Below are 14,986 nucleotides of genomic sequence, written 5' to 3'. Positions count from 1 at the left end.
AGGGTTTACCGTTTCTTGTCTCATTAACTCCATACACTTGTTGTATGATTTAGTAACATGACCCTTCCGAGCTTGTAGTGATGCTTTCTTTGCTTTGGCATCCATGGACTTGCCAGCCACACTAACTTCCTCAGACCCAGCCATGGTTAGGGAATTAATAATCACCAATTATACAACTTAAGTAGACACCTTGTGAGAGTAATTCTTGCACTTTACTCTTGTATAAATCCTAGCCACCCATGTGCTAGTAATTAATTGGGCTAATTATCATCCACCACACGACCGATTAAATTTGTGTACCCTATACCCACTTTCTTCAATCAGTCACTTAATTATTTAGTAATTAATTCAATTAATTTTTCACTGACTGCATCCGGTTCAGGAAGGACCAGCGGGCAGATATGGAAAATTTTATAGGAGTGATTACCTTTATGTACCTCAACCTTATATACATACAAGTCATCTCACTGGGAGACAACCATATTGTTTACCGTAGTCACCCCGTGTAGACATGTGAGAAAACTTAACCACCTCTGGTCACGGCAGGTGGTTCCTTTGACCTCACAATCTTATCCATATCTATCCGAGACCAGTATGGATTGGATAGCACCCACAAGTACGGTGCTACTAATTAGTTGTGGACTGTATAGATGATATTAGTGTAACTGAATGAAGGGGGGGTGGGGTAGGTTACACATGGATATATCCATCAAGGGAAAACACTTGTACATAATCTCACCACTTACTAGATATTCTCTGGTGGTCACTTGATGTAGCTGGATCACCCATAACCTATCCAATTACAACATACCCAACTGGCCAGTATAAGTCTGCTATAACTAGAAGGGTTACTTAACTGTGGGTGATTGATACTCCTTATTTCCTCCATTCACCATCTCATTTCGATGTCCTGTTACACTGACACGGTTCTTATTCCAGCAGGACGAGGTATCCGTTGGTTTGTCCTGGTTTAGAAGTCGTGATTCCATCAAACTGCACTATCCTCGGTACGAGAATCACACGTGCACTCGGAGCAGAGCGATCTATTTCACATCCCGCATTCTCTTAACTTAATGTTATTATCACTGATTACATTACCATTCACAAGACGATTTAACGTCTCATAATTATTATACACATTAGAGGTCACTCCATTAAGATCTGAGGCCGATGAGTGAGGATTAACTCACGGGTATTTCCCCTGGACACACACCATGGCCGCGCACCAGTCACACCAGGTCGAACCATTATTCACTAATTTTACCACCTTATTACGGTGGTCCCGTGAATCACGTTCCCTCACTCTCCACCAGGAACAGTTACGACACTTCCTATTATGAAAGGAGGCCTATATTAATCCTTAGGCCGTCGTGAACGCCAATTTCCTGGTTCCATGCTTTCCCAGCCTCCTCACTACATTCAAAACACTCCCGCCTCCCCGTGCCCCTGTTCGACCTATACCCCCGCACATCTGCGCAGGCGCAGCGGGAACCCAGTTGGTTCCATTCAAAATACAAATACATTTTGACCCAAGTCAACACATTAAACACTTATTAGGCACTATAGCTTCGGAAATTAAATAATTTCCACAAGTATGTTGTGGGAGATGAGGTAGGAATAGATTCGCTTATGAATTAATTTTCAAAGATTTTAGAGAGAAGGGGTAAGTTGGATATTGGTGTATAGTTATTCAGGTCTGCTTGATCTCCTCCTTTATGTATCAGGGTGACCCTCACTATTTTGAGAATTGTGAGGAAGGTAGAGGATTCGATGGATTTGTTAAAGAGTGTTGCAATAATTGGTGACAGTACTTGGGAAGCTTTTTTGTATACAAAGGGTGGTAAGGTATTTAAATCTACTGACCTATACCTGCTAATCAGGTCCTCACTCCTACGTCTGCCAACATCGTTGCCTCCCGCACCGAGGCAGATAATATGATTGTTCCAATTACCTTTCATGATGTCCAGACGGCTAACAATATCCCCCATCCCAGCCCCAGAAAAACATACCCTGTGCCTCCTCTTCCTGTCCCTAAGACAAAAGGCCCTATCCATAAACTTAACCTGACTGTCTCCAACTAAAACAATGTTCTTACCTTCACTTGTGGAATTCATCGTGACGTTCTCGATGGTCTTCGTTGGGGTTTCAAGGGATGTCTCACTCATGTCTGCCAATGCTGCCTTGGTACTTGTTGTGACGTTCCAAGTAGACAACCCACATGCATCAGGTAGCACCGAAAATGGGTTGGAAGTTTCCACAGTAGTCTTCTGGTTCTTTGTTGTTTCTGCCTCTCCAGGAGTCTTCTTGATCCTCAGCTTGGTTCCATGTTGCCCAGCCACTGACCAGGTTCCCCTCTTAACCTGAGGACTCACAACAGAAGGATTACTACGAATCCTCTTGTTCTCCGTTAATTGCCGTATCTCCAGCTTAGCAACCCTAAGCTCCTCTTTTAGCTGCTGGGCCCCTCAAGGAAGGTTCCTTGATGTTGGTGAGGGGCTCTTGATTTAGGGAATTGGATCTGTGCTCCAGTTCCCCGAATTAAGCCTGAATGCCTTCCACCCTCCCCCCAGGCGCTGTATAATTCTCCGGGTTTAGCGCTTCCCCCTTGATTATAATAATAATTAGCTCCTGGTAGAGTTGCTCAAGAGAGGGCATCTTGGTTCAGATTCACAGAGAACACACAAACAAGTCTTCACAGAGCTAAGTACAGGTAACCACTGCTAGGTACAGGTCACCATTGCTAGGTACAGGTCACCACTGCTAAGTACAGGTTACCACTGACTGAGTTCCATTTTGCATTCCTTAAGTACCCTGGAAAACAACTCGTCGGGCCCCGGGGACTTATTTTGCTTCAGTTTGTCTGAAGCAAAATAAGTCACCATCCTTTTTTGAATGGGACTGATTATGCCACTGTGTGGCCAAACGTTTCCTCAGTAAAGATACCTAAATGTTGCACATGTGTCAAATTTACCACTTGTCGGTTCTCTGAACCATTTATCTACATTTCATGTATCTTATTCATCCCGGCAGCTCCTGGAGGCAGCTCCTGGAACCAGCTCCTGGAGGCAGCTCCTGGAACCAGCTCCTGGAGGCAGCTCCTGGAACCAGCTCCTGGAGGCAGCTCCTCCCTTAACACCCAACAACAACACCAGCCTCGTAGTCAGCTTTTAGCTATGTTGTGTTAATTAGTTCTTTTTGTTTCTCCGCAAGGAAGGTCCTTTGGTACCGGTGAGTGGCTCTTGATGCAAGGAATTGAATCTAACTTCCCCTTTTTCTTGAATTGAATCTACTTCCATTTTCCTAGGCGTTGTTGAAAGAAGATATGAGCCAACATAACAAAGACCGGAGGAACACTGCAGCACGCCTACTGGCTTATACTTGGCAGGTCCTTACATTCAACCCCCTTCCACTCATTTGTCCAGTCTGTTCTCAAAGCCACCCAGAACCTAGGCTTCAACAACCCTAAGTAAGTAAATTTATTCAGGTATATACAAATACAGTTACGTAGATTAATCATACGTAGCATATGTGTGGCCTGGTGGCTAAAGCTCCCGCTTCACATACGGAGGGCCCGGGTTCGATTCCCGGCGGGTGGAAACATTTCGACACGTTTCCTTACACCTATTGTCCTGTTCACATAGCAGCAAATAGGTACCTGGGTGTTAGTCGACTGGTGTGGGTCGCATCCTGGGGGACAAGATAAAGGACCCCAATGGAAATAAGTTAGACAGTCCTCGATGACGCACTGACTTTCTTGGGTTATCCTGGGTGGCTAACCCTCTGGGGTTAAAAATCCGAACGAAATCTTATCTTATCTTAACCTAGGATAACCCCAAAAAAAGTCAAAGTGACTTATTTACATTGGGATCCTTTTAAAACCATATTATTATTATACTATAAAGGAGATAATATCTTATTATTATACTATGCTCTACAGGCCCCAGTCAAATCCAACTCTTCTCGTTCATGTTTTGTGTAACATTTTTTTAAAGTTAGTGCCACTACTCATGATGATGATAATGCTGTTTTTCTATGAACATAAATATAGACACATGGGTACAAACATAAGTAAAATAGTAGGCACAAAAGAAGCCACTTTCTGGTTAGATTACCCGAAATACTTTTGCATACTTAATACATGTATACTACATTCTCTTTTTACAGCATAAAAAGAAATGAAAATTTGATTTATTCAATGCATTTCGAGTAACTAATCATAAGACTTACAAACTACTTAAAAACTAGAGATAGCATTATCTTATCTCTCTTATCTAGGACTTCTTGTGTAATTAAGTACAGTAATACATTGAACAAGTAAGGTGGCAAATGACAAAGTAGTCAATCATTGGTGCCATTATTGCTAAGCCAGTAGTACTTTCCTACACCCTTTTTTTGAGTAATTTATGCAGTGCTGGTGACCCTTGTGGGTTTAGTGCTTAGTTTTGATTGTAATAATAATAATAATAATTAATAAAGTTGGTAGAATTACCGACAATATGTAAAGTTGCACTTATGTCCTTTTACTTTACAGTAATAATTAAGTAATTTATCTAATTTTAATCCATTATTTTAAAGTTCTTTCTTGGCTAAATACCCTCAGTATCCAAGTCACTTAATTTTGATTCTTTGATGGAATTTAGTCTAAATTTAAATAATTTACCACCAGTGTATATCTGTAGCTGTTGCATGTGTACTTCAGTCTTTTTAACATAAGAACATAAGAAAAGAGGAGCACTGCAGCAGGCCTGTTGGCCCATACTAGGCAGATCCTTTACATATGTACATTGAATCTATAAAATCATATATAGTGAGCCTGAATCAAGTGTATTCTACCTTAACCAGAAAAATGTAGATTGTGGGTATGGTGGTTAATTCCAGTTATCTACTTTAATAGAGGCTGTAAGCAAGGAAACACCAATTCAAGAATTCATAACCTAGCTATGCTTATGCTGTTATTATTGTTGTGGTCATGGGGAGGAGCTCCTCTGAACTCATTATGGTGGAACAGAGCCTGGGAGACCCCCGGCTATCAGGTCTGATCCAAGGAAAGGGAGGCTAGGCACCAGGGCACCTCCTTTGGAGGTATGCCTTTGTTAATTTGCAAAAATAGTATTTTCAACAAAAGGATGCATTCTACAAGAATTCAAATTCAAATTCAAAGTTTATTCTCTATAAGGATTACAATGCTGAGTTTACAGAAATTTGGTTATTGTTTGGTTTACATGTAGTAAAATTGTGATTACAGAGTGTACCACTAGAAAGCTTAGCATGGCTAGGCATTTCGGGCATACTTAGTTTTATTCTTAATTGTAAAATATTACAAATTATGAGGTAAGTTGGTATTATGGCTAAGTGACTAAATACTAGTTTGTGAGTTTAGCAATGTGAATGCTTTTGTTTTGGCACAGTACATAGTTTCAGTATTGGAGTATCACAGGATTCATTATTTTAAGACTGAGATTAATATTTCCGTTTATGGTCAAATGAGTGAGTGAGTGTAAGTGTGAACCACCAGGTGGTATTCGTGTAGTTAGTTGACGGGGTGTATCAGGGAGATAAGATGTTTTCTAATGGTAGTTTTGAAGGTGATGAATGTGTCTGCAGTTCTAGAGTTCTCAGGTAGGGTATTCCAGATTTTAGGGCCTTTGACATACATTGAATTTTTGTAAAGGTTTAGTCGGACACGGGGAATGTCGTAGAGATGTTTGTGTCTGGTGTTATGCCTGTGGGTTCTCTCACAACTATCAAGAAAGCGTTTTAGGTCAAGGTTGATATTAGAGTTTAAGGCCCTGTAGATATAGATTGCACAGTAGTAAGTGTGGATGTACTGAACTGGGAGCAAGTTTAGATCTATGAAGAGTGGGGGGGTGTGTTGCCAAGGATGGGATTTAGTGATTATTCTTACTGCAGCTTTTTGTTGGGTTATTATTGGCTTTAGGTGTGTTGCTGCAGTTGATCCCCAAGCACAACAATACAATACCGACAAGATGAAAACTGAGACACACGTGCAACATCTGGGTATCTTTATTGTAGACGTTTCACCATCCAGTGACTTTATCAATACAGATTCTAGGATGTAATTTGAAGACAGTAGAACATACAAAAGATGAGGTGATCAGACCCTCAGCCTTGGAGTTGGTGTGAAGAACACCAACTCCAAGGCTGAGGGACTGATTACTTCATCTTTTGTATATTGTTCTACTGTCTTCAAACTATGTCCTAGAATCTGTAGTGATAAAGCCACTGGATGGCAAAATGTCTACAATGAAGATACCCAGATGTTGCACACGTGTTTCACTTTTCAGAAGGATGTATTCAAGGACAGGTAGTGTAGTATACAGTGGGTCATGATTATTTCTGTGCCCTGGAGAAACAATGTGGGTCACTAGTTCTGATTTTTACACCTAGTTTGTAGTATGGTACATGGTTTTAGTGTCTTCCTAATTACTTAGCTGATGACAGTTCAGGATTGAGACACTTATGCAAGTTGTCCGTTTTAAACCATTTATCACACGATGACAGTTCGATTCAGTTTATTAATCTAAAGGTTTATTTCCATTGGGGTCCTTTGATCCTCTTTCCAAAGGTGCAACCCACAGCAGTCACCTGACAAGCAAGAGGTGTAAGGATAGGTGCCCAGCATTACAAGTCATGCTGGAATCAACTCAGAGTTCTTCATTTGGGAAATGTTGGTGCTGCCATTTGATCTATGAGTGACTAGTTGTTATGATTCTGCTAAGAAATTCTGTATTGATTGGTCTACCTTAGGAAAAGACAAGGTGTACAAACTTGCTAGGTTTGAAAATTAAATTTAGACATATTCATCATGAATCTCTTTAGTGAGTGTTGGCAGTAGCAGCAAGCCTTTCATATAGCTAAACATATTATAGCATGTGTTGCCAACATGATAACCAACACCACATACATAAATCCTTTCAGATAGTGGTCCAAGATGGGACTTAGAAAAAAGCTTTGCTTTGCCTTAATAAGAAATCAATAAAACTTTTAAAAGATAATGAATTAGAGTCCTCACTATAGACACACACTGGAAACATAAACACATATGCAGTTTAATGTGATCCTTTATTGACAACGTTTCGCCCACACAGTGGGCTTTTTCAAGTCACACACAGATCTACCTGGGGTGGAAGGTACGGGAGTATTTATAGTCAGGTTCAGAATGTTGAGGTCAGGTGAAGAATGCTGCATCTGATGATCTACCCCACCCGGTAGATCATCAGATACAGCATTCTTCACCTGACCTCAACATTCTGAACCTGACTATAAATACTCCCGTACCTTCCACCCCAGGTAGATCTGTGTGTGACTTGAAAAAGCCCACTGTGTGGGCGAAACGTTGTCAATAAAGGATCACATTAAACTGCATATGTGTTTATGTTTCCAGTGTGTCGGTATTTTATACCATTTATTTTCATAGACACACACTATAATAAACTCAGCAGGTTGTCTTCCCTTATAACTAATGTAGCAACCACTATCTCAGAGACAAATTAGTGGCAGTAACTACTGTGTCTTACTAATATCTGCTTTAATTCCTTTTATCACTTCCCACATCCTCTGAAATAAAGTCCATAATAACATCACCCAAAAAACAAAGGAAGTAATCAAATGGCAATGCACACCATCGTATACTGTACAAGAAAACTACACATGTACAGTACAGTGTGCATATATACATGTACAGTGGACCCCCGGTTAACGATTTTAATCCGTGCAAGAGGGGTAATTGTTATGCGAAATAATCGTTATGTGAATGAATTTTCCCCATAAGAAATAATGGAAATAAAATTAATCCGTGCAAGACACCCAAAAGTATGAAAAAAAAAATTTTACCACATGAAATATACATTTTCCCACACACAAAGAGAAGGATACATGCACAATAGTAGAGTAGTACATGCACAGTATATATTGTGCATGTACTAGTCTACTAAATGAAGAATAAATGACACTTACCTTTATTGAAGATGCAGCAATGACTGATGAGACACTGTGTCCTGGGAGTGCCTTTTCCTCCTGAGTACTGTAGGTCCTGTTTGGCATTTTCTTCCAGAACAGGCCTTATCACACTGTGTATGCCACTACGATTCTTAAATCTCTCAAACCAACCTTTGCTGGCTTTAAATTCACCAATATGAGCACTAGTTCCAGGCATTTTTCCCTGTTCACCTGGGTGTTAGTCGACTTGTGTGGGTTGCATCCTGGGAGATAAGATTAAGGACCCCAATGGAAATAAGTTAGACAGTCTTCGATGACACTGACTTTTTTGGGTTATCCTGGGTGGCAAATCCTCTGGGGTTAATTGTTTCTTGGTATTCTCAATAAGCCACACCAACAACGGTGCTACAGCAGCAGCAGCAGCTGACAGTGCAGCAGCAGCAGCAGCTGTACCACCAATAGTAGCGATGGTTGATTGGGGTTTATTATACAACCTGGCCAGGTCGGAGACATGCACTCCACTTTCATACTTATCAATGATCTTTTTCTTCATCTCTATTGTAATTCTCACCCTTATTGCTGTAGGGTTGGCACTAGAAGCTTTCTTGGGGCCCATGGTCACTTATTTTCCAGAAAAAGCACCGAAAACACTGTAATAATACGAAATATTCCGATTGTATGCTTGGATGTTACCGCGGAGGCTGGCTGGTAAACAATGCCACCGGCGGAACATGTGAGCGCGTCTCGGAAGAAAATCGGTAAGCGGGTTTTTAAGCGGTATGTGAGGCAAAATTTTTGCAATTAAAGTAAGCGGTATGCGAAATAATCGCTATGTGATGCCATCGTTATGCGGGGGTCCACTGTATATCGCTAGGGCTCGTATACTTTAGTAAGCTTGTTACAGTTTGTCTTATCTCTATTTAGTTTCATCAATAGGCTGACTATATGACCCTTATGGGTTTGATGCTTCCCCATGAATATAATAATCAATAGGCCGTGGGAGACATACAATATATTTTTCTTTCAAAATACATGTACTAGATATGGTTGTAAAATTTGGTATCAAGCGTGTTACATGTCTATAATGATTTTTGTCTTTGTAATCTTGACCTAATGCCAATATATGATCATAATATTGAGCTATAATTTTTTCAGAGAGCCAGATATGAAGATTAAGAATACGTTTTATAAATAAAGGAGACTGGAAAAGGGAAAGTGGTTTTACAACAGAAGGATTTTGTTTCTTTTAAGAAGCATTAGTAGTTTCTTTTTTTTAAAAGTATAACACCTGGTATCTTTGGAAAATGGAGCATAGCAAGAGAGAAATGTGTAAAGCTCAAAGAAAGATAAAAAGATGCATAAACATTCTACAGAGCGATATGCCTGATATCTGTATCAGGCAAACCCCAACTAAGGTAAGAAAAATATCATTTAAGAAGAAATATAATAAAACATTTTGTTCTGCCATATATTATGACTGAATGATTTAAATTTTTTTCTAAATTAAAAGGCATCTTGGGAGGGGGATGCCTTGGATACAGTAAGCAGAGGGGTACCTTAGATATCCCAGCTAGAAGGATACCTTAGATAACCCCAATAGAGGAGTACTTCAGGTATCTCCTCTAGAAATATATACCCTAAACATCCCAAGCATAAAAGGATACCCTAGGTATCGCAGTTAGAGAGTAATACCGTAAGTACTAAGGTAGAGGGATACCTTACACATTTCCAGTAATCATTTACTTTTGCCTTACCTGTCCTGTCTTTTAGTTTTCTAGAAGGCAGGTCATCCTGAAAGCCTGGTTGTGGACTGGGCTGCAGGAGAATTAACCCTTGGAACACCCTCCAGGTATACTCTGGGTATCTAACATGCTGAAAAAGTTTAGTCATTCAAAGTATGAAGTAATATATACTCTGCATTGACTTATTTCTTAAAGCATGAAACATCTTATTAGGGATTTGCAAAATTGTAGTTACTCGATTGTAATTAATTGGAGCCTATATATTTACACTTAAACCCCAAAATTTGTGAGAGGTAAAGTCATAGAGGCCATGAGAAACCTGATTTTGTGAATAATGATAATAATACAAAATTCTTTTCTTGCAGTACATTCTATTTCAGACTTGGGCTCATTTTGTATTTCAAAGGCCATTCTATAAATATCACTCTAATCTGATTAATTTTAACACTCATAATAAAGAACATCTAAAAATAGGGATTTGGGTATGAGCCATCCATTGAGCACATTTGGAAAGAAATGCTTTGTGGTTAGTTTTCAATTCAGGGGTTGTGCAGGAGTCAAAAAAAAAAAAGAAAACGTATAGGTAAATAACCTATGTATGTGAACCACTGTAATGTATACTAATTGTATTATACAGATGTATTGCTTAAAACCACTTAAAAATATGTTTGCTTACAGCATATCCTCATAGGAAATGCTGGACTGACTACAAATGCTGATGAATCATCTCTGGTTGAACTAATCACAGCAGTTGGATGTGGTCTTGAAGCTCTCACCTTGATTCCAGGCAAGCAGTATAGCTTTGCCTCTTTCTCATCCCCTGAGCAAGCTCAGACAGTTTTTCAAGCTGCTCATGGCCGCCTTGATGTACGAGGATCTGCTTCTCCTGTATACATGTCCTATGTTAATAAAGGTAATTACTGGATATGTTAATTTTCATTATTAATGTCAGGGAAGGCTGAGGATTGGCACACAGTGCTGTATAGCCCTTGTGGTTTAGTGCTTCTTTTTGATTATAATAATAATGAGGATTGGCACTCTTGTTGGAGGTAGGACTTGGAGACTTATTTTGAAGCAGCATTATTATTATTACTACTTTTATTGGGGGCTTTAGGGGCTGACGGAATTTTGGAGGGACTTCAGTCTTCCCAGCCCCCCATCCCTTTCCCTTGGTGCCATCCCTGAATAATAGTGAGATTAAATTAAATAAAACACATTAATGTAATTGCATTTATGAATAAGTTGATCTCCAAGCTTTGTCACATAAGAAAATAAGAACATAAGAATGGAGGAACACTGCAGAAGGCCTACTGGCCCATGCAAGGCAGGTCCTTATCAAAACAACCTCTACCCAAAGCTACCCAAGAATTTATTCCCATACCCAATGACACTGATCAAACCCAGCCCTCCCACTCATATATCCGTCCAATCTCTCCTTAAAGCCACCCAAGGTCCTAGCCTCGATCACCCCACTGGGAAGACTGTTCCATGCATCCACAACTCTGTTAGAAAACCAGCACTTACCTATGTCCTTTCTAAATCTAAACATCCATTGTTTATTATCCGTGGCTGGGTAAACCCATCTGTGACTCTGGTACAGAATTATTTTACTTTTTTTTGATGATGTCTTCGCAGTACATCTAGTTTCCCACTTTATAATTCTGCAGTCTAGTAACTGAAATATACAAAGGTTTCGTGCACCTTGTATTAAAATACAATGTAGAGAAAATGTCACGTAGGAAAGATATTATTCTTCTTTCTTTCTTTCAACACACTGGCCGTATCCCACCAAGGCAGGGTGGCCCAAAAAGAAAAATGAAAGTTTCTCTTTTAAATTTAGTAATTTATTCGGGAGAAGGGGTTACTAGCCCCTTGCTCCAAAGATATTATTATTATAATAAAAAAAAAATTACAGTATTGTAATCAAAAAAGTAAAGATATAGACAGATAAATGTTCCATTATGTACATATTATGTCCTCTTTCTAATAGTGCCATCAGATCCATCACCAATACAGTTCAAGTTTCCACCTGGCTTGATGGTGTTAGAAGATTTTATATCAGCAGAGGAGGAGATACAACTGATGCAATTAATTGACTGGGGTGATAGTCCTTTCAGTATACCAGAAGGTATGAGCTCTTTCATTTTATACTTAGCCATTTAATCACTTTGAGTGAAAGCTCAAGTGTCATCTAATATAAATCATCTGTGACAGATGTTAGTATTCCTTAAAATATTGGTATTGCTACCTAGAGTAAAATAGGAGAATAGAAAGTTCTGCTTTGTGAAATCTTAACCCTTTCAGGGTCCGTGCCGTATATCTATGGCTTTACATTCAGGGTCCAAACCGTAGATCTACGCCATGAGCTCAGCTCACTCTGATAAGCTGTGAGTGGTAAATTTGGGCCTAGATATCCTGCAGCGCACAGTGTATAATAAGAAAAAAAAACTGAAACCGTGATTTTCGATTAAAACAGCGACTTTGCAGTTTTTTTCATATGTTTTTCATAGTTGTATTTGTGATTTCTTGGTCTCATTTGATAGAATGGAAGATATATTACAGAAATAGAGATGATTTTGATTGGTGTTAGCACTGGAAATGGCTTGAAACTGAGCTCAAAGCAGCGGAAATGTTAAATTTTTGTCGATGTTCAAAAGTAAACAAACGACCTCACACGTCTAATACACGCCAGCTTGTGGGTCTAATATACATTCACAAATGTGGTGATGATATTTATACAATTATTACAATATTGCATAACAGTAAATGTTCTATTTTTTGGTTTGAATAAAAATTCATTATGTGAATAAAAAATAAAAATGGAATTCATTTGTAAAGCCTCAAAACATAACTAATGAACAGAGGAAATGTTAGTTTAGTGCCAGGAATGTCTGCATTGTGTATTCTGGACCCTATTTTGAAATTGGAATATTTTGAACTTTGTGTTAAATTGGCCAAATTACCAATTTCCAATCACTTTATTTTGTAGTTGAAACAGTTGACTGGGCGATTTATTGTGCTCAATCGATAGAATAGAAGTAATACTAGTGAAATAGCTAAGAATTTGGTCGACTGGAATAATGTAATTGGCCTAAAATGGGAATCAAAGTTGGCAAAATCGCCAGTTTATAAATATCGTTGACACATCAAGATTCGCGAGAGCATAATTTCGTCAATTTTCCATCAAATTTCGTACTTTTTGTTTTATTACCTTCAGAAATAGATTCTCTACCATTTCATAAGAAAAAATAACAAAATTTTTTTTTGAAAATTCTTGGACCCTGGTGTGCACTTTGAAATTTGGCCTCTGGACCCTGAAAGGGTTAAGCTTCCTTGGTTTGGCAACTTTGTTGGTTGATTTTGTTTATTTTGATACCTGTATTGGGGACAGGAATGCAATTGTCCATTCCCAGGATGTGACTTAACACTACTAATAGTATTTTTTCAACAAGTCGGCCGTCTCCCACCGAGGCAGTGTGATCCAAAAAGAAAGAAAATCCCCAAAAAGAAAATACTTTCATCATCAACACTTTCACCTCACTCATACATAATCACTGTCTTTGCAGAAGTGCCCAGATACAACAGTTTAGAAGTATATACATATGAAGCCCCTCGCACACAAAACCTCCTTTACCCCCTCCCTCCAACCTTTCCTAGGCCGATACCCCGCCTTCCTTCCACTACAGACTGATACACTCTTGAAGTCATTCTGTTTCGCTCCATTCTCTCTACATGTCCGAACCACCTCAACAACCCTTCCTCAGCCCTCTGGACAACAGTTTTGGTAATCCCGCACCTCCTCCTAACCTCCACTGCCTCCAAACATTCATCACCCACGCTTACCCATATAAGAGCGTTGGTAAAACTATACTCTCATACATCCAAGGACAAAGTTCTTTGTCTCCACAGACTCCCAAACCCCTCCTTTAAAGTGGAGGCACTGTACTTCCCATTTCCAGTACTCAAGTCTGGCTATATAAAAATAACTGGTTTCCCTGAATCCCTTCACTAAATATTACCCTGCTCACACTCCAACAGCTCGTCAGGTCCCAAAATCCATTTGTCTCCACTCACTCCTATCTAACACGCTCACACATGCTTGCTGGAAGTCCAAGCCCCTCGCCCACAAAACCTCCTTTACCCTCTCCCTCCAACCTTTTCAAGGACGACCTCTATCCTGCTTTCCTTCCCCTACAGATTTATACACTCTCCATGTCATTCTACTTTGATCCATTCTCTTTAAATGACCAAACCACTTCAACAACCCCTCTTCAGCCCTCTGACTAATACTTTTATTAGCTCCACTCCTTCTAATTTCCACACTCCGAATTCTCTGCATAATATTTACACCACACATTGTCCTTAGACAGGACATCTCCACTGCCTTCAACCTCTTCCTTGCTGCAGCATTTACAACCCAAACTTCACACCCATATAAGAGTGTTGGTACCACTATACTTTCATACATTCCCTTCTTTGCCTCCATAGATAACGTTTTTTGTCTACACATATACCTCAACGCACCACTCACCTTTTTTTTCTTTATCAATTCTATGGTTAACCTCAGCCTTCATAAACCCATCCACTGACAAGTCAACTCCCAAATATCTGAAAACATTCACTTCTTCCATACTCCCTCTCTCCAATGTGATATCCAATTTTTCTTTATCTAAAATGTTTGACACCCTCATCACCTTACTCTTACCCATGTTCGCTTTCAACTTTCTACCTTTACACATCTTCCCAAACTTGTCCACTAACCTTTGCAACTTTTCCTTAGAATCTCTAATAAGCACAGTATCATCAGCAAAAATTAACTGTGTCAACTCCCATTTTGTACTTGATTCCTCATAATTTAATCCCACCCCTCTCCCCAACACCCTAGCACTTGCTTCTTTAACAACCCCCATCTTTAAATATATTAAACAACCATGGTGACATTACACATCTCTGTCTAAGACCTACTTTTACTGGGAAGTAATCTCCCTCTCTTACACACCCTAACCTGAGCCTCACTATCCTCATAAAAACCCTTTACAACATTTAGTAACTTACTACCTATTCCATACACTTGCAACATCTGCCACATTACTTACCTTAAAATATTTTCATCCCTAGCTTATAGTTAACCCTTCAACTGTCCAAATGTAAATCTACGTTCACGTGCATAGCGCTCCTACCTTGATTTTCCCCATTTGAAAGCATGTAGAAAAAATGTAGATCTACATTTTTAGCCCCCTGCACGTGGATGTAGATCTACGTTTGGACAGTTTAAGGGTTAATGT

The 14,986-nt window shown here is 39.4% G+C and overlaps 1 protein-coding gene across 4 annotated transcripts in view; it reads left to right on the top strand.

Annotated features, from left to right (window-relative positions):
* Positions 1 to 14,986, top strand: part of LOC128691377 (alkylated DNA repair protein alkB homolog 8) — a 49,667-nt gene that overhangs the window by 11,690 nt on the left and 22,991 nt on the right. Inside the window, exons 1-5 of one of the 4 annotated variants that reach the window (XM_053780223.2) lie at positions 3,119 to 3,228; positions 3,305 to 3,466; positions 9,115 to 9,374; positions 10,380 to 10,614; positions 11,692 to 11,829. In XM_053780223.2, the coding sequence (XP_053636198.1) occupies positions 9,264 to 9,374; positions 10,380 to 10,614; positions 11,692 to 11,829 (484 nt within the window). In that variant the 5' untranslated portion in view covers positions 3,119 to 3,228; positions 3,305 to 3,466; positions 9,115 to 9,263. Of the gene's footprint in view, positions 1 to 3,079; positions 3,467 to 9,114; positions 9,375 to 10,379; positions 10,615 to 11,691; positions 11,830 to 14,986 lie in introns of those variants that run through there. The other 3 variants (XM_070091573.1, XM_053780222.2, XM_070091572.1) reach the window with 3 other exon arrangements.

Source organism: Cherax quadricarinatus, chromosome 36 (assembly GCF_038502225.1).
Source record: "Cherax quadricarinatus isolate ZL_2023a chromosome 36, ASM3850222v1, whole genome shotgun sequence".
NCBI classification, from domain to species: Eukaryota; Metazoa; Arthropoda; class Malacostraca; order Decapoda; family Parastacidae; genus Cherax; species Cherax quadricarinatus.
Note: the sequence above shows the minus strand (reverse complement) of the source record. Positions and strands in the feature narration are given on the sequence as shown.